The 18994-nt window shown below is 45.6% G+C and overlaps 1 protein-coding gene across 2 annotated transcripts; it reads left to right on the top strand.

Annotated features, from left to right (window-relative positions):
- The first annotated feature begins 611 nt into the window (after window positions 1–611).
- Window positions 612–16982, top strand: LOC115458074 (paired immunoglobulin-like type 2 receptor beta). Of its 2 annotated transcripts, XM_030187884.1 has the most exons (8): window positions 612–837; window positions 881–982; window positions 5786–6163; window positions 12547–12738; window positions 13698–13731; window positions 16323–16375; window positions 16468–16506; window positions 16795–16982. In XM_030187884.1, the coding sequence occupies exons 1-8, from the start codon at window positions 804–806 to the stop codon at window positions 16926–16928; spliced, it is 966 nt and encodes a 321-aa protein (XP_030043744.1). In that variant the 5' UTR covers window positions 612–803; the 3' UTR covers window positions 16929–16982. The 2 variants fall into 2 exon arrangements, with proteins under 2 accessions (XP_030043744.1, XP_030043745.1); XM_030187885.1 differs by having other exon boundaries at window positions 612–982; window positions 16468–16511; window positions 16797–16982.
- The last annotated feature ends 2012 nt before the right edge of the window (window positions 16983–18994 follow it).

The raw sequence follows: 18994 nt of genomic DNA on the forward strand, positions 1-18994 counted from the left end.
CCCGACTGTTCATTTAGCATTCATGTTCTATATATATGACCAATTGTATATGTATTCTGAAATGACATAAGCCATGACGGAAAATTGTAAGCCACATTGAGCTTGCAGATAGGTGGGAAAATGTGGGATACAAATGCAATTATGCGTTGTTTTAAATTTACTGCACTGTAGTTTCATCGCATGCCCCCTAGTCCTAGTATTTTTGGAAAGCGTGAACAGACGCTTCACATCCACCTGTTCCACTCCACTCATTATAAAACCAAAACAACACAAAGTATACAATAATAAGTGCCTATTGAACCGTTAAAAACAAATATGAACTGAACACATTTTAATCCAAGTCATAGAATAAATCAATCAATAAATGTGTAAATCTTATGACAGTGTGTTGGAGTGGGGGAGGGGGAGGTGATGGGTGAATCTTGGGGAAACAGCGCTTTTGTGCGGGGGGGGGGGGAGGGTAAGTGCTGGGGTCTGTGTCTCTTGTGATGCCTCTTGGTATTTCTCAAACATTTTGGGGGAAATACTACAGAAGGAAATTACACCAGAGTGTGATGTCAGTATGATAGTGTTTAGCAGAAGTAAAGGAAAGAAACAACAGCAGCTGGGCAACAGAGAACTGAATAATCGGAGGGAAGCCAAAAGAGACAGCTGAAGAGTGACTCTGAGGCTAGGGGTAGAAAAAGACAGACAAAGGATAACCCAAAGAAAAGACAGAAAAGATACTGTTCTGGGGAAGGAATAGAGAAAGGCAGAGGAGAGGAAAGATAGACTCAGTCAGATATTAATAAGATGCTATATTGATGAGGAGGGGGCTAGAAAGGAGATGGTCAGAAGGTAATTACAGGTTGCACTGGGGAGGGATAGAAAGAGGCAGAAGGTAACGTGAGGTCCATCTCTGGGAAGGGAAGATTAGTGCTTCATATCAGTATGGCCGCACTCCTGGTACTGACGGTAATGTTCCTGTGCTGTACCTCTGATGGTAAGTGACAAAGGACTTTTTTCTTTTCAAAGAAATATTTATCTCAATCATATGTTCAGCATGTGATGGGTCTGATATACAATATAGATGAGCATGATAGATACAGTGCGATAGAGGAGGGTGTGACAGGAATACTGTGTGAAAGCGGTAATTGTCATTCCTAAGGCTGTTTCATCATTAGAATGTTTGAGGTTGTAACCACACAAAAGGAAGAAGATGAGCCAGTGAGCATAATATATGTTTGAACTTTAAAAAGCCATTTGGCAAAGTAATACATGAGAGATTACTTGAGAAACTGAGAGGCTATGGGATGGGGGACAATGTACAGACACTGGCTAAAGGGAAGGTGATAGTGAGTTGAATGGAATGACCAGGTCTCAAACTGGAGGGGTACGCAGGAGAGTGCCCCAAGGGTTGGTACTAGGCCGGGCACTATTAAAACTTGTTTACTAATAATCTAGAGAACGGAGTAGTGAGTGAGATTGTGAAATTCAGAGAGGTTATAAAACTGTGTAGAGTTAGAACACAAACTATTATGTACATAGTAACGTGGTAACATAGTAGATGACGGCAGAGAAAGACCTGCACTGTCCATCCAGTCTGCCCAACAAGATAAACTCATATGTGCTACTTCTTGTGTATACCTTACCTTGATTTGTATCTGCCATTTTCAGGACACAGACCGTAGAAGTCTTGCCCAGAACTAGCCCCACCACCCAAACACCAGCCCCGCCTCCCATCTAAAAGTTTAAGGATCAGGGTAGCCCTCCGCACCACCGGACAAAGTACTGCCAATACAATATAACATAGTAACGTAGTAGATGATGGCAGAAAAAGGCCTGCACGGTCCATCTAGTCTGCCCAACAAGATAAACTCATATGTGCTACTTCTTGTGTATACCTTACCTTGATTTGTATCTGCCATTTTCAGGACACAGACCGTAGAAGTCTTGCCCAGAACTAGCCCCATTTTCAGGACACAGACCGCAGAAGTCTTGCCCAGAACTAGCCCCACCACCCAAACACCAGCCCCGCCTCCCATCTAAAAGTTTAAGGATCAGGGTAGCCCTCCGCACCACCGGACAAAGTACTGCCAATACAATATAACATAGTAACGTAGTAGATGACGGCAGAAAAAGACCTGCACGGTCCATCTAGTCTGCCCAACAAGATAAACTCATATGTGCTACTTCTTGTGTATACCTTACCTTGATTTGTATCTGCCATTTTCAGGACACAGACCGTAGAAGTCTTGCCCAGAACTACCCCATTTTCAGGACATAGACCGTAGAAATCTTGCCCAGAACTAGCCCCATTTTCAGGACACAGACCGCAGAAGTCTTGCCCGGAACTAGCCCCATTTTCAGGACACAGACCGTAGAAGTCTTGCCCGGAACTAGCCCCATTTTCAGGACACAGACCGCAGAAGTCTTGCCCAGAACTAGCCCCATTTTCAGGACACAGACCGTAGAAGTCTTGCCCGGAACTAGCCCCATTTTCAGGACACAGACCGTAGAAATCTTGCCCAGAACTAGCCCCATTTTCAGGACACAGACCGCAGAAGTCTTGCCCGGAACTAGCCCCATTTTCAGGACACAGACCGCAGAAGTCTTGCCCGGAACTAGCCCCATTTTCAGGACACAGACCGTAGAAGTCTTGCCCGGAACTAGCCCCATTTTCAGGACACAGACCGCAAAAGTCTTGCCCAGAACTAGCCCCATTTTCAGGACACAGACCGCAGAAGTCTTGCCCAGCACTAGCCCCACCTCCCAAACACCAGCCCTGCCTCCCAATCTCAGCTAAGTGAGAGAGGATCTAGAAAGAGTAGGAACTTAGGCATTCAAATGGCAAATGCAATTTAATATAGACAAGTAGAAAGTGCAGCAGACAGGGACAAAAAAATCCAAACTTCCAGTACAGAGGAGGGGGGGGGCATTCTGGGGAACTGCTATCAAGAGAGGGGACTCGGAGTTACTGTGGAGAACCATTGGCACAGTGGGCAATGGTGGACAAAAGAGTCATCCAGATGTTAAATTTGATTTGGAAAAGCATCGATAAGAAATTCAAGGGCATTACTGTGCCTCTGGTCAGGCTTTGGCGCAATCACACCTGGAATATTTTGTTCAGCTTTGACCTCCCCACCTGAAAAAAAGGGTGGGGGCTGATCTCCAGAAGGCGCACAGAAAGTCGACCAGGATGGTAATAGAATTGGGAATCCCTCGTATTAAGAAAGGTGGAAAAACTAAGGCGCACTAAAAAGTGGCCTGCGCTGCTGTAGGCACTTGTTTTGGATCGCGCAGTTCCATTTTTCAGCGCGCCCGGAAAAAAAAAAGTCATTTTTTTTTGTGGCCGAAAATAGACGCGCGGCAAAATCAAAATGAGCGCACGTCCATTTTCGGCCTGAGACCTTAACCGCCACCCATTGTCTTGGCGGTAAGGTCTCACGCGCTAACTGGGCGGTAAGCGTCAGTGTGCGTACACTGCCGATTACCGCCCGGTTAGCGTTGTGCTCTGGACCCCCCTCCCGCCGAGGTCTGGCTACGCCCCTGCTCCCCTTTCCCCCCCCCCCCCCCCCCACTTGCCTGTTCTTGTGTCTCCGCTCAACTGTATTTTGTTGTAATAAGCGTTTCACTTTCAGATAGGCCTGGGGACCACTTCATTACCCTGTGCAGCCAACTCTGGCAGTAGGGGAGGGGGGGGGGCCTGGGAATGGAGGCAGCCGCCCTTCAATTAAAGCATTTCCCCAGGTCTTTCGGTAGATGAACCTCAGGAAAGAGAAGGCCGTGGCAATGGGAATATTCTTTTTTTAAGGTCTCATTCACTATGGCAGGGGTTCTCAGCCAGTCAGGTTTTTAGGATACCCACAATGAATATGTATCAGATAGATTTGCATACGATGGAGCTAGTACGTGAAAATATGTCTCATGTATATTCATTTTTACAACACAATATATCAATCACAACTATACATAATTACAAACCTTTATTATCTCTCAAATCTACTCTTCCAAAATACACATAATAGTATATGGATTTTGGAAGAGTAGATTTGAGAGATAATATAGATTTGTAATTATGTACAGTTGTGATTGATATATTGTGTTGTAGAAATTGATACAGCTATATTGAAATACAGATACCCTGTTTATGTATATTCCAGGGGCGTAGCCAGACTTCGGCGGGAGGGGGGTCCAGAGCCCGAGGTGAGGGGGCACATTTTAGCCCCGCTCCGGCACCACCGACCCCCCCCCCCAGTCATTATCGACCCACCCATAGCTGCCGTCGTTGCCAACTTTGATGACCCCTGCCGATGACCCTCTCGACCCCCCTCTCCTGCCGCCAACCCTCCCCGCCGTCACCTACCTTTGCTGGCGGGGGATCCCAATCCCCGCCAGCCGAGGTCCTCTTCTTCCCACGAAGGCTTCGTTCTGTTTCTGACGTCGGATGTCAGACTCACAGAAACAGAACGAAGCCTGACTGATCTGCAAGGCTTCTTTTTTTTTTCTGTGAGGCAGGACGTCAGAAACAGAACGAAGCCTTCGCGGGAAGAAGAGGACCTCCTCAGCTGGCGGGGATTTGGCTCCCCCGCCAGCAAAGGTAGCCCATGGCGGCGGGAGGGGGGGTCGAGAGGGTCATCAGCAGGGGGGTCCAGGGCCAAATCTATGGGGGCCCAGGCCCTCCCTGGCCCCACGTAGCTACGTCACTGGTATATTCATTGCAGATATCCTGAAAACCAGACTGGTTTGGTGTGTCCTCGGTCAAGAACGTCTGCTCTGTAGAAATAGCACAATTATAGGCAACCAATGATCGCCTACCTTTGAGAACTGTGTTGATTTCTGTAGGCCAGATATTCGTAAGGATTTTGACAAGATGAAAGCGGTTCAGAGAAAGGATAGCAAAATGATATATGGTCTTAAATTCAAACCTTTAAATACCAGGGCTTAAGGCAGAGGTTCCCAAACCTGGTCCTGGAGGCATCCCAGCCAGTCAGGGTTTTGGGATATCCCCAATTAATATTTATGACAGAGATTTGCATTATTATTATTATTTGTAATATTTGTATCCCACATTTTCCCACCTTTTGCAGGCTCAATGTGGCTTACATATAACCGTTAACGGCGTTAGCCAGTTACGGTTCGAACAAATACATAGTATGAATGAATACAAAGTGATATTGTGGTATAATGAGGTATATGTATGGTAGGAAACAGTTGGGGGGAACTTAGAGAGGAAAAGGGGGAAGAAGAGTCAGGTAATGTCCGTTGCAGTTTTTGGTTATGTTGTGTCGCAAGTGACCGGTATTGTTATGTTGGGTCAGTGTACTGCCTCCACTGCATGCAAATCTCTCTCATGAATATTCATTGTGGATATCCCAAAACCCTGACTGGCTGTGGTGCCTCCAGGATCAGGTTTGGGAACCACTGGCTTAACGCACTCATGTGTACCCACTGGAGGGAACAAGCAATGACAGAAACATTCACACCCCCTCCCATCCCCAATGGAATCTCCTCCATCCCTGCCTGTCCCTTGTACTATAATAACCCAACTTGTTCTAAAATAAGCCAAATTAACAATAGCCCATGTTGATAATTTCCCCTCTCAGTACTTAATGGGGATTTCAATGTTATCAAGTAGAAACACAAGAAAAGGATAGGTAGGCAGAGTGGATGGGTCACAAGTTCCTGACCTGTGACATCTGTTAGGTCACTGTCGGTGACCATAGTTGAAATGTCTCCGAGTAATTATCTTCCACAGTTCGCACAATCAGTTTATCCAGTTTATAATTTGTCTCTCTGCTTCCAGTCTCTGCCCAGCATCCCAGGTTCGATGTGTTTCAGCCGGAGTCAGTCTCAGCTGTGGTGGGGGGGTCCGTCACCCTTCCCTGCTCCTTCTCCTACCCCAGGGACTTTGGGCCCACCCAGAATGTGAACGTGTACTGGAGAATTAACAACTTCCATGGAGGTTATATCTATAGACACACTGAGAAATTCACCCATCAGGATTACAGGGGACGGATCTTCCTGGATGGGGACCCACTGAGGAAAAACACAGCCTCTATCAAAATAACAGACCTGAGGAAGGAGGACAGTGAAAGGTACTTCTGCCGAGTGGAAGTGATAGGAAGCGGTGGAAGAACTGAAGTGTGGCAAAACATCTCAGGGACGGCGCTCAGTGTGGCAGGTAAAGTGTGATTAAATGTGGCTGTACTGTTATTAGCAGCTACTCCTGAAGACCATTAATATCTGTACTGGAAATCTGCATCTTGCTTTCTTTCCAAACCCGCCCCTGCCTCTTCCAGCACCCGGGCTCCGGCCACAGGAGGTTAGATGGGCTGAAGAAGAGCAGGACTGCAGGAGTGGGGGTAGTGGCAAGAAGGGGGGAGGGAGGAGGTGAGGAATGAAACTGGGGGGCTTCGAGGCTGATTCTAGGGGTGGTTAATGATGCTGGAAGGGAGACTCTTGGTATGGAAGAAGGTTTTACTGGGGTTGGAAGAGAGCTGGAGCTGGGACTGGGCCAATAATCTAATGTTGGCAGACGCTGGAGGGAGGGTGGGAGAAACGGGTGGACGCTCAGCAGTGAGAAGGGAGAGGAAAAAGCAAGGGAGGCATGGGGATAGATGCTGGGGTAAAAAGGATGAAAGGCTGGATCAAGGAATATTAGAGAAGAAAATAAGTACATAAGTATTGCCACACTGGGACAGACCAAAGATCCGTCAAGCCCAGCATCCTGTTTCCAACAGTGGCCAAAACAGGGCACAAATACCTGGCAAGATCCCAAAAAAGTTCAATACATTTTATGCAGCTTATCCCAGAAATAAGCAGTGGAGTTTCCCCAAGTCCATTTCAATAATGGTCTATGGATGTTTCCTTTAGGAACTCATCCAGACCTTTTTTAAACCCTGCTATGCTAACTGCCTTTACCACATTCTCTGGCAACGAATTCCTGAGTTGAATTACACATTGAGTGAAGAAATGATTTCTCCTATTTGTATTAAATTTACTATTTTGTAGCTTCATTGCATGCCCCCTGGTCCTTGAGTATTGTGTTCAATTCTGGTCGCCGCATCTCAAGAAAGATATAGTAGAATTGGAAAAGGTGCAGCGAAGGGCGACTAAAATGATAGCGGGGATGGGATGACTTCCCTATAAAGAAAGACTAAGGAGGCTAGGGCTTTTCAGCTTTGAGAAGAGACGGCTGAGGGGAGACATGATAGAGGTATATAAAATAATGAGTGGAGTGGAACAGGTGGATGTGAAGCGTCTGTTCACGCTTTCCAAAAATACTAGGACTAGGGGGCATGCGATGAAACTACAGTGTAGTAAATTTAAAACAAATCTGAGAAAATGTTTCTTCACCCAACGCACTCTGGAATTCGTTGCTGGAGAACGTGGTGAAGGCGGTTAGCTTGACAGAGTTTAAAAAGGGGTTAGATGTTTTCCTAAAGGACAAGTCCATAAACCACTACTACATGGACTTGGGAAAAATCCACAATTCCAGAAATAACATGTATAGAATGTTTGTACGTTTGGGAAGCTTGCCAGGTGCCCTTGGCCTGGATTGGCCGCTGTCGTGGACAGGATGCTGGGCTCGATGGACCCTCGGTCTTTTCCCAGTGTGGCATTACTTATGTACTTATGTAGTATTTTTGGAAAGAGTAAACAAACAATACACATGTAGACGGGCAGGTGCTGAGGAAGTGGAGAAGGAGGCAGGAAAGAAGGTACTGGGTTCAGGCTTAGGTGGGTACTGTTAGAATTAGTAGGCGCATAGGTGCCGAAATTTCAAAATGTATGGGGGGTGCTTGTCAAGCACAATACAAAGTACCCTTCCATGGGCACAATGAAGGAGCCTGTTCAATAGTGGGGGTACTCGATACCCACTGGCATCCACAAAGCTGGCTCCTGTGGGTGGGGGCAGAAGAAGACAGATTCTAAGACCGGCTGGGTTTGGAGTGTAAACGGGGAATCACAGTTTGGGTAGGATTGTGAGTGAGGACTCGGGGACTGGATAGGGTGGAAGACTGGGGACTAAGAAACTGAGCAAGGGTTATGAGGACAACAGGGACTGGGGTAAGGAATATGAGTAGGGCTGTGAGAGCAAGTGCAGAAATATGGGAAGCAAAAACAGTTTGAAGGATCTGGATGGTTGGGGAAGGTTTGGGAGGCAGTTGAAAAGGACAGAGGTATTTGAAGAAGGCCAAGGACAGAGGATCTCCCTTTTACCTCCCCCATGCCCAACTTTCCTCACATTCCTTTGTCTCTGGCCTTGTCCAAATATCTTTGTCCTTTTCAACTGCCTCCCAAACCAGATCCAGAATCTGAGATTTAGGGAAGTAAGAGTTGGAACTAGAAAGCTGGGAAGTAGGTGAAAAGAAGGGAGACTGAAGAAGGGGTGAGAAGAATGAAATCTAGTTAGGTAAAAAGGCAGATGAGAGATAAGGATATAAAAAAAATGAAACAGAAGGATCAATGTCAGATTTCTTTATTTGTAGCATTTGTATCCCACATTTTCCCACCAATTTGCAGGCTCAATGTGGCTTACATTATGCCGTAATGGCGATCACCATTACCGGGTGAAGAATTACAAATGATATTGCATTAAGGCACACACATAGTAACGTGGAATACAGAATGGTATTACGTAGAAGTTCCTGCTTGATAGAATAGGTTATAACATAAGTTAACTAGTCGTCTATAGAAGAACATTTCCAGCATAAGAAATAAAGTGGTAGTGCGTATTGCGTAGCTTATATTGGTAGCAACGAGGTAGTCCGTCAAGTATAAAGAGTTCGGTTTTGTCTAGTTCGTGTGACGTCTAGTTGTCTGGTATTTAGGAAGAATCATTATGGTATGCCTTCTTGAATAGGTCAGTTTTCAGTAGTTTTCGGAAGATTGTTAGGTCGTTCATTGTTTTTATGGTCTTTGGTAGTGCGTTCCAGAGTTGAGTGCTAATGTAGGAGAAGCTAGATGCATATTTGGTTTTGTATTTAAGCCCTTTACAGCTGGGGTAGTGGAGATTCAAGAAATGTGCGTGCTGATTTTTTTGTGTTCCTGGTTGGCAGATCTATGAGGTCTGACATATAGATCGGGGCTTCTCCGTGAACGATTTTGTGAACCAGGGTGCAAACTTTGAACGCAATGCGTTCTTTTAATGAGAGCCAATGTAGTTTTTCTCTTAAGGGTTTGGCGCTTTCATATTTCGTTTTTCCAAATACGAGTCCGGCTGCTGTGTTTCTCCCCTTCATTTAGGGAATGAAGGGGAGAAAACAGGGAGAGTGAAGAAACAGAAAATGGAAATGAGACCCTGAAGAAGGATTTAGGAGAAAACCAACAATAGAAAGTGGTAAAGAGAGACATAGACCAATTCAACAGAAAAGGAAATGATCAGATAATAAAAGCACAAAAGAATTCTACTGTCAATTTTTAGAGAATGAGATGTGTAAGCTTTGAAAATGTGCATTTCTTATATTTCAGTACGGGAGGAAATGCATTACTGTCTCTTCAGTTTCAAGTTTATTGCATATTGATATACCTCCAAAGGCGATGTCGTCATGGTGGTTTACAAAACAATATTTAAAAAATGAAATAAAATATGTAGATAAGTACATTAAGTGTTTGCCCTACTGGGACAGACTGAAGGTCCTTCAAGCCCAGTGTCCTGTTTCCAACAGTAGCCAATCCAGGTTACAAGTATTGGCATGATCCCAAAAGAGTACAATACATTTTATGCTGCTTATCCTAGAGATACTGTCAAAACCCTAGTGGCGGTGCTCTACCACAAATGTATGTGTATACCCCCAACTAAATGGTAGAACTCAAGTCAACTGGTCACCAAATTATTATGATAAGGGGGAGTCTCATACAGTCACCGAGGCAAATAGATTCTCATCGATTTGATATGCCTAATCAACATGACAATTATAATCATAGACGGCCTCCTGCCATCCGTATCAATTTTTGTATATTTTTTTAATGCTTATAGTGTCCTTTTTTCTTCTTTTGTGTCAAACTTAAAATGTCAACTTGTTCAAAAATATGACCAATGTACTTTCAGTAGGAGTTTTCTCATTTACTGCAGTGGAGATAACAAACACTTATCTGTGTGCATGTCCTCAAACGATTCCAGGACTCCTTACTATCCCGACAGGTGCCTGTTTCGCTCGTATGCTTTGTCAAGGGACAGTCGGTCTCTTCTCCTACTGCTGCTGATCACCCACTGGAAATCCTAGAGATAAGCAGTGGATTTTCCCCAAGTCCATCTTAATAATGGGTAGAAGTTATCCAAACTTTTTTAAAACCCCACTAAGTTAACTGCTTTTACCACATTCTCTGCCAATGAATTGCAGAGTTTAATTACACGTTGAGTGAAGAAATTTTCTCTGGTTTCTTTAAGTTTACTACTTAGTAGCTTCATTACGTGCCCCCCAGTCCTAGTATTTTTGGAAAGAGTAAACAAGTGATTCACATCTACCTGTTCCATTCCATTCATTATTTTATAGACCTCTATCGTATCTCCCCTCTTTTCTCCAAGCTGAAGAGCCCTAGCTGCTTTTGACTTTCCTCATAGGGAAGTCGTCACATTCCCTTAATTATTTTTGTCGCCCTTCTCTGTACCTTTTCTAATTCTGTTCATAATAAAGATAATAAAGATTATGTAAGTCTCTCGGCCATTGGGTCAAGTTCCCACACTCTCATACAACCACTAGCAACATATTAACTACCAAAGACATCAGTGAAGACGAAAATTATCAGACCTCTCTTGAATGCTTGAAATGAAGATTCTAGGTGAAGATAGCGTAGCAGAGAATTCCAAATGGTTGGGAGCATGACGCTAAATATACAATTGTGAGTAGTTTCTAAACAAATATTACAAAAAGATAGTATAACCTTCAGGAACATTGGTGGATATGGCAATCAGTCAGTACTTTTTGCAGTTTCACATATTGACCCCTGATGCAAGGCTGAAACACGAGCCATGTCGGGTCTCTTTTAATGTTGCTGAAGATTTGGGGAATCAAAGCTCTTTGGACACCATCTGCGAGAGAGATTTCCTCTACCGTTTTCTACGTGGACTCCTGAAGCAGGCGCTTAGACGCCAAAACACAGCCGCTGTGTCGAGTCGTTTTTGATGTTTTGTAATAAAGACGATTAACCATCTATACATCTCCTTCGTTGTTTGGGAAGAGCCAACTCCCCCTACTCCTTCTCTGCTCTGTTCGTAACTGCACCATGGTCATTCCTCCTCCACTGTTAGCAGGAAGCCCATTTAGAAGGACTTAATGTACTGACTTTCTGCTGCAGATCTGCTGTTGCTGAGGCCATTAGATCCTTTGCTGCTACTATAGCTGTAAATGGCAAGGAAGAGGGTAGGAAGGATGGAAATGAGTTGGCCTGAGAGAGACATGAGGAAGGGCGTGAGGTGGGAAGTTGGTGGTGACCTATGCAACTCATTAGTGAAGAGCAAAGGCTGTGACCATTTGGGTGTAGAGTAGGGTTGCCAACTGGCTCCATTCCACATGGAAGAAGTTAAACCAGACCTGGTCTGTTACATGGCATTTGTGGACCTAAAGCTCCAACTGTCCCATTGAGTTCCATAAGAAGATCAGAAATCCACTACTTATGCATCTCCGTTGGCTACCAATAAACCTTTGCCCCCGTTTTAAGGTCTTATACATCGCACATAGAGCACTTCATTCAGGTACACTTTCTTATCTTTCCTCTTTAACAATTCCATATATGCCATCTCATGTTTTCTGATCTATGAATGCTCACTTCCATCACCAAAATATTCTAATTACGAATCAACTAGGAACTCAGCTTTTTTTTTTTTTTTTTTTAGCACCAAAGCTTGGAATAACCTTCCCCTTCGAATTCAATCAGAACTCTCTGTATGTAAATTCAAAGTACTGCTGAAAACCCATTTTTTTTCAGTTCTCATTTGGGACCCCCTTTGTAAGTGATGCCGGACAGGCAACTTTTATGTTGTTCTTATGGAATGCAACATGTTCTTTCCTATTTTTTAGGAAGTTCCTTTCTATTCTTTTAAGTGTGTGCTTTACATTTTATTTTTTTATTGCAAACTGCTATGACCTGTGACAAGATATGGCGGTATATCAAATCTTTTAAATAAACATACAACTCTATGCATTCCATGGGGCAAAGCCAGGATTGGACTAGCCTGTCCATTATGGCATGGAGTCAACTGGCAACATGCTAGTGAGGAGCGAGGAACGAAGGAACGAAGCCTCATGTCAGAAGGCTTCCAGCTGCAGCGGAGGGGGTGGCAGTCAGCAGCTGACTTTCTCCGCATGGATAGGGTGGGCGATGGGGGGAGGAGGAGGGAGTCAGCGTGGCACTCTGGAAAGCTCCCTTTTACAGTTCCTCTCCCACAGCAGCTCTGCATTGAAACAGGAGGGAAGGGAGGCATGAGAGGGGCTTTAAGAGCGGCCATTTTGTTTTTATCACCTTTAAGGGGCAGGGCTTGGGTTTTCTTTGCACATTCTAAGCAGATAAATGGTTCCCTTCTCAACCCTCACCTCTCTTTTCTGCTCTGTTCCTCATCAGTGAGCACCTCTACCACAATCCAAACATCAACTCAGACCACCTCTGTAGCAACTCAAACATGGAGGGAACCCATCGACAGAGACCAGGGAAGCGGGAAACCATCCATCTTTCTGATCATTGGTGTGGTGGCTGGCACACTCCTGTTGATCTGTATCATTGGGACCACCTGCTTCGTCCTGAGGAGGAACAGAGGTAATAGGATTTCAGGGCCTTTGCTGAATTCATTCTATTCTAATTAGTTCTGTGAAACAAGATTTCCCTCCCTCCTCCCTGGGGCAGGTGATTCCAGAGACCATAATTCCTTAAAGGGGTTTATGTAGTTGCCCTTGTTCCAATGATATTGTGGCCTCTCTCTATATCACCTTTACCTCAAGAGTCCCCTGTATCCCCCTCCCCATAACACAGCCTGTCTCCCTCTTTTATTTCTTTCATGTATCCTGCCTCTTTCCCTCCTTCTTCCCCTCTCTCTTTCAGTGTCTCCCATCCCACCCTCTCTCTCTCTCTCTCTCTCTGTCACTCTCTCTCTCTCTCTCTCTCTCTCCTCCATCTCCTATCCCTCCCTCCCTCTCTCTCTTTCTCTCTCTCTGTCTCCCATTCCACCCTGTCTCTCTCTCTCCCATCGCACCCTCCTCTCTCTTTGTCTCTCTCTCTCGCTCCCCCTGTCTCCCATCCCACCCTGTCTCCACCTCTTTCTCCGTTTGCCATCTCGCCTTGTTTCTCTGTCTCTCTCTCCAATTCCAACCCCCCCTCTCTCTCCCATCCTAGCATCCCTCTCTCTCTCTCTCTCTCTGTCTCCCATCCCTCCCTGTCTCTTTCTTTCTTTCTTTCTTTCTTTCTTTCTTTCTTTCTTTCTTTCTTTCTTTCTCTTTCCCACTATCTCCCATCCCACCCTCTCTCCACCTCTTTATCCCTGTCTGCCCTCTCTGTCTCTCTGTGTGTCTCCCATCCTACTATCTCTCTCTTTCTCTCTCTGTGTCTCCCATCCTACCATCTCTCTCTCTCTCTCTCCCATCCTATCGTCTCTCTCTCTCTCTCTCTCCCTGTTTCTCATCCCACCCTGTCTCTTTCTCTATCCCACTTACCTCTCACCCTTTCTCTTTCCCTCCTTTCACCTGTGGTATAAACACTTTTTATATCTCTTCCATTGATAGGACAAAGACAAGCAGGAAAAGACACTAAAGAGGGGTAAGTTGTATTTTTAACTGATCAGTTCCACATAGTGTCCCCTCTACGCAGATACCATGTAATTATTTCAGACGGAAAAGGTATCATATTCTAATTACAGAATAATAGGTCCTTGGGTTACGTCAAACAGATCAACTCTCTATTAAGGATAAAATGGCTGCTCACCTCTCTCTGTCCCCCATATGTGAGTTACACCATATTGTTTGACATTCCTCTCACTTTCCCACGTACATGAATTGAACCATTTGATTTTATATTATTTTAGCCGGCCCCTTGCTGGTCTGTAGGTTTTGGCAGCTTTGAGGTCTACAGTTTGTTTTATGGGTCTAGGGGCAGGGGTTGGGAAAGAGAGGGAATTCCTTTCTAGGAGACGTTCTCTCACCTTTTTGCCCTTTGGTCTCATAATTGTGTGTGTGTTGTTGCTGTTGTAACCCCGTCAAGGATTTTAGAATGGGTGGGATATAAATTTGGAAAATAAATAAATACATAAACTAACCCCCAACTCAGTGAATCTGGTTACAAATTTAGTGGGTAAGCAAAAGGAATGATTTACTCATCGGTCAAGCTGTGGGAATCAAAGACATCTGGGCCGGCAATTTAATGTCTTCTCAATTCTCCTCTCTTCCCATCTCCTTTTCTCTGGACCGAAACTTAGCACCTTAGCTCCTGTCCCCTCAGGGATAAAGCTGGTGTTGCCTTAATACACAGGTTGCCTGCACTCTCAGCTCCCCCTCCCATCCCCCATACAGTTTCTATACTAGTCTAGTCTGATCTGAAGAAGGGCTACCTTCGAAAGCTAATCAAAAAATGTATTTAGTCCACCCCCTCTCCGCAATCCCTACTAGACAATACAAACCAAATCACTCATGTTGATTCTTCATGGCAAATGACGGCAGATAAAGACCTTTACGGTCCATCCAGTCTTCCCAACAAGATAAAGTCATTTTACATGGTATGTGATACTTTATACCCGAGTTTGATTTGTCCTTGCCTTTCTCAGGGCACAGACCATAGAAGTCTGCCCAGCACTCTTCTTGTACTAAGTTCTGACGCTAACATCGAAACCCCTTAAAATTTACAATCCAGCCCATCAATATCTATTCAGTCACGATCAGGGTGTAGACCGTAGAAGTCTGCCCAGCTCCCATTTTGTTTCCAATTACCGGCGTCGCCACCTAATCTCCGCTAAGATTCCGCGGATCCATTCCTTCTAAACAGGATTCCTTTGTGTTTATCCCACGCATGTTTGAATTCCGTTACCGTTTTCATCTCCACCACCTCCCGCGGGAGGGCATTCCAAGCGTCCATGAAAAAATACTTCCTGACATTACTCCTGAGTCTGCCCCCCACCCTTCTACCTCAATTCATGTGCCCTAGTTCATGTCCCCAAGGCCCACCCTATTTGGACTCAGACCCACCCAAAATTGTGGCACACTTTCTATGACTGGCAGAGATCCTCAAACCCCACCAGCAGAAGATTTCCTCCTCAGGCAGCCGGTGCTCTTCCAAACGGCAGCTGGCAGCACTTGCCTTGAGCTGACACTGACATCAGCCCGTTTTCATGTATTCACAGCCTGCTGGCTGTGGCATCAGCTTGAAGAAAGTGCTGCTGGCCTGCTGTTTGGAAGAGCACGGACTGCCAGAGCAGGAGGAAATGTTCAGCTACTCAGGTATTTAATATTTTCAGCTTGCAGGAGGAGGGAGGGACAAAGAGCAGCGAGCAAAGCAGAGCAGAGGGGGGCTAGGGACGGGGGGGGGGGGGGGGAGGACATTAATTCCATGCCCACCCACTTTGGACTCAGGCCCACCCAAAACTGGCTGTCTGGCTACGCCCCTGATTTGCGTTTCTTCAGTTGCTCATTGAATGTATTCTAATTGTGTACTAGCCGTTGAGCCCGTGAAAACGGGCTACTTTTGGAATGGGGGGGTTTCTGAGGCCCCCCCCCCGAGGTCGGCGCCGCCCCGCCTCCCCCGGAGTCGCCGCTGCCGCCCCTCCACCCGGCCCGAGCAGCACTGTAAACTTATATCAGCACGCAGCAGCAGGCACATCAGCAAAGCTGCCGTCAGGGCGGGCTTCCTTCTCTGCTTGTGTCCCGCCCTCGTGTGACGTAACGTCGGCGAGGGCGGGACAAAGGCAGAGAAGGAAACCCGACGGCAGCTTTGCTGATGTGCCTGCTGCTGCGTGCTGATATAAGTTCACAGTGCTCGGGCCAGATGGAGGGGCGGCGGCGATTCCGGGGGAGGGGGAGCGGTTCCGACGTCTGCAGCATGCCAGTAGAGACTTCCCTCTCTGTCCCGCCCCTGTCATCACGTATGGGGGCGGGGCAGAGAGGGAAGTCTCTACTGGGCATTTGCGAGTGAGTACGGTCACTCGCCGTTTATATGTTTGATGTTGATTTGTTACCCACCTTGGATAATAACAATAATAAAAACGAAAACATAAACATTTAAGGATAATATACCTGCTCCCACCATTGTCCCCAATACATAAACTACAGTGTAGATGTTTTTATTAGAGTTAAAACGCTGGTTCTCCCCACTGTCCCTTATATGCAAGTAACACTGTATAATTTTACATTATTGCTCTGTAGAAGCCAAAACGAAGCAGCTCAGCCTGAGATGTATGAAAACATCAGGAAAGGAGGTTAGTTCCAGCCTTTAGGGCTTGTACACTTTGAGTCTGACGAAATCGTACCCGTCTTTCTCTTTTCTAACCTGCTTACATTCTTCCCCCAGTGTCTGGACAACCTGCACAGTCTTCACCGGAATCCCAGGAGAAGGTCAGTAATGGGACTGGGGGGGGGGGGGGGGAGCAGAGGTTGTTAGAGGCATTGGAGCCGACTCTGTGGGTGCTGTGGGTGCTTGAGCACCCTCAATATTGAGAAAATTCCTTGTATGTGTCCAGGGAGGGGTTATTTTCATTGGGCTTAGCACCCCCAATAATTTTGAAAAGTTGGCTCCTATGGTTAGAGGTGGGGAGAGGAAGGTGATAGGGGATCTAGGGGAAATGTAGGGAGGAGTCAAGGGTCCTGGCATGACTCAGATTTGTTTTGTCTCCGTTGAAGGTGGAGTCGGACGGTGGACTCATCTATTCCAGCCTGAATCACAAGATTTCCAACACAGCCAGAAAGGAGGCACCCAGAGTGTCCCCTTCTGAAGAGGGGACGGTATATGCAGCTGTGAGGCATGGTGTTTGATCATAATGATTGTGTGACATCACCATAGCCCCCCCCCCCGCCCCCCCACTCAGAGGAAAGAATGTTAATACAGAGCTCTGAGCGAAGGGGGTGTCTAATCCCTAGAGACGCCTTCCTCTTTCCATGGCGTCGAACCACTGGCCATATCTTTACCCTACAGACACTGATCAACAGACATAATCTTTACATGTCTTATTGACTTTTCAAAAGCCTTTGATGTTGTATGGAACTCCAGACTCAACCTTAAACTACTGCAAACAGGAATTTGGGGGGAAACCTGAGATGTAATCAAATCACGAGGGGGTGGGTGGGTGCTATCTAAGGCCCATACCATAACTGAGGGATGAGAGGTAGATTTTCAAGAGGGTAGGACTCAAGCTACATTAAGTTTGGTTTGGGCTGATTCACATGTTATTTTTGTGCATATTTGAAAGATGGTTGGGAGATGAGTTTCGGCATGCAATAAGCACTTTTGCACTGCAGTGATTTAAGAAGCCTAATGGTGGAGGAAAGGGGAAAGGGAATGGAACTTATATACCACTTTTCTGTGTTTTTTCCAACTACATTCAAAGCGGTTTACATATTATATACAGGTACTTATTTGTACCTGGTACAATGGAGGGTTAAGTGACTTGCCCAGAGTCACAAGGAGCTGTAGTGGGAATCAAACCCAGTTCTCCAAGATCAGAGTCCACTGCACTAACCACTAGGCTACTCCTCCCTCTTGACTTGGCTTGGCTAAGGTGTGTGCTCTTGCACTGGTAATGAGGCCTCTATTCCCTGTCTTCACATATTTAGTGGACTGCATGCATGGCTTTTTTCAGGGGGCACTTGGGGGGAGGGTACTGGCACCTTTTCTATTGCCTGCTAAAATTGATCCCTTGTTCACCAAGATTAATCAAAGAGCCCAGGCTCTGCATACCAGTGCTGCCCTTTCATAGATTCTATGGCTGGTTGCAGGGGACCTGGCTATTGTGGGGTGAGTCCCTCAGTGATCACCCCTGAAGGATGGCCTGGCAATTGAGTACCAGCATCTATTCATTTGGTCCCTGTATTGTGACGCATTTTGTAGGCTTTGAGGAGTATTTTCTTGGATATTTGACTCTCTTCATTCCGAACTGTATTTTGGTGGGTTTCCGGAGAAACCCCAGCCAGACAGGTTTTCAGGATATCCACAATGAATATGCATGAGATCAACCTCCTTAGTATGCAGAACTCTCACACGCATGTTCATTGTGGATATTCTGAAAACAACTGGCTGGGGTTCCCCCAGGATAGGATTGGGAACTCTTGACCTGGATAATGGCGACCATTGAATATCCAGATAGAGCAATGAGCTGCTGACATTATCTGGACAGAGGTGATATCCAGCCACCTTCCAGACAGATTTATCACAGTCCCGAGTTATCTGGATATTTATTTGGGTCGTGGCTCATCCCAGCACTATCCAGATAGAGCTGCTGAAGATCTGTCTTGGTGGGATTTACTAGGTAAGATGGATAAGTCCTTTCAAATATCAACCCTTAAATGTATTACTTTGGGGAAACATTTAATATTGTCATACCAATAAAGTTATGTGAATCTGAATAGTACCATATACTCAGTGTGATAACATACGGTGTCTATAATTTTTAATTACTGAAGTAGTATTAATGTGTATATATCATTATAAAAAATCTTGTGTGGTTATATGTTTACAGACTGGTGTGTGCAATAATCATGTCTGTGTGTCCGTGATACATCACGTGTTCTCTATTTTGGGATACTCCTGGCAAGGGTCCCGCCCCATAAGTGGTGCTGACCTCTGATTGGCTGTTACGATTACTATGGCCTACAGTCTTGTCCCTTGATCTTGCTACAGCAGGGTTGGGTGGGAGGAGGGAGGGACAGAATTTTATAACTGCAAAGTTAGCCATTTTAAGTAGGGGGCAACCTTATCTGGGTGCATTATGGGGCCTAAAATGTCTTTCGTGAAACTGGATAACTTATCAGCTTTAGAACTGGGTTCCTACAGTCCTGGGACCTTCCTGTACTGGGAGACATCTTGAAGCTGACGGAGATTAGCA

Source organism: Microcaecilia unicolor, chromosome 14 (assembly GCF_901765095.1).
Source record: "Microcaecilia unicolor chromosome 14, aMicUni1.1, whole genome shotgun sequence".
In the NCBI taxonomy this organism is placed as follows: Eukaryota; Metazoa; Chordata; class Amphibia; order Gymnophiona; family Siphonopidae; genus Microcaecilia; species Microcaecilia unicolor.

Excerpts from the sequence above, each read along its gene's own strand:
- LOC115458074 (XM_030187884.1), top strand. The coding sequence starts at position 804 with ATGAGGAGGGGGCTAGAAAGGAGATGGTCAGAAG. Across the intron at positions 13,732-16,322 it reads GGAAAAGACACTAAAGAGGG|AAGCCAAAACGAAGCAGCTC; the intron begins GTAAGTTGTATT and ends ATTGCTCTGTAG. Across the intron at positions 16,376-16,467 it reads TGAAAACATCAGGAAAGGAG|TGTCTGGACAACCTGCACAG; the intron begins GTTAGTTCCAGC and ends TTCTTCCCCCAG.